The 894-nt window shown below is 56.6% G+C and overlaps 1 protein-coding gene across 1 annotated transcript in view; it reads right to left on the bottom strand.

Moving 5' to 3' along the window:
- Positions 1-471: 471 nt before the first annotated feature.
- The window catches only part of LOC101344566 (keratin-associated protein 10-7-like), a 7,984-nt gene continuing 7,561 nt past the window's right edge, over positions 472-894 (bottom strand). Inside the window, 1 exon segment of the mRNA XM_023739108.1 lies at positions 472-500. Within this exon segment, the coding sequence (XP_023594876.1) occupies positions 472-500 (29 nt within the window).

Below are 894 nucleotides of genomic sequence, written 5' to 3'. Positions count from 1 at the left end.
ATTTCTGTTAGAGCAGCACTCGATGACTAAGACACTTAGTAAAGTAGAGGGTCAGGGAACGAGAAGAAGACCCTCAACGAGATGGATTGACACAGTGGCTGCAACAATGGGCTCAAGCATAACTACGGTTGTGAAGATGGCGCGGGACAGGGCAGTGTTTCGTTCTGTTGTTCACAGGGTCGCTGTGAGTCGGAACTGACTCAATGGCACCTAACGACAGCAACAACACTGTACAGGTGAGGGAGCTGGGATGGAGAGCCGATTCACTCTCAGTAGCATTGTGGAATGGCGTTTCCCCATGGCCTGCTATGTTCACGCTTTGGGGCACAGGGGGCCAAGTAGGCCCTGAGCCATCCTGGGTGGGGCCTGAGTCCCAGGGACCCTTCCAGAGGAGTTAGTGTCTGCCCTGTGGTTTCTGACCTAGGTTACTCATTCGTAGAACATTCACGTCAGTGAACGACCAACGGCTGGTCAAAATCGCGTGTTCCCCTCCTGAGAATCTGAAGACAAGAAAGAGAATCAGGTGGTCCGGGTGAGTTTATTCAGGTGCCCAATGAGGTGCCAACAGGTTGGACGTCAAGGCCACGTGACATGGAGCTTAGAAACTGGGGGGAGAGAAAGTGGACCCCAGAAGGCCGGTGGAGGCAGAGGTTTGGGAGGAGAGAGGCTGTGGGTTGCCAGGAGGTCAGAGGGCAAAGACCTCACCTGTGGAGATACGGGGGTGCTCGGTCCTTAGGTGGGGGAGCCACCTAACAGGGCCAGGACCTGGACTGAGAGAGAGTGTGAGGAGCACAGCCGCAGTGGGACCTGGAGCCCAGGTGGCCCTGGGGGAGTGTCTGGTCAGCAGCAAGACTTCTGGCTGGATGAGGGGCCACAGGCTGGGCAGGGGCACAC

Source organism: Trichechus manatus, unplaced genomic scaffold (genome assembly GCF_000243295.1).
Source record: "Trichechus manatus latirostris isolate Lorelei unplaced genomic scaffold, TriManLat1.0 scaffold00128, whole genome shotgun sequence".
Classification (NCBI taxonomy): domain Eukaryota; kingdom Metazoa; phylum Chordata; class Mammalia; order Sirenia; family Trichechidae; genus Trichechus; species Trichechus manatus.
The sequence above is the reverse complement of the archived record's forward strand: the minus strand, read 5'-3'. Positions and strand labels throughout refer to the sequence as shown.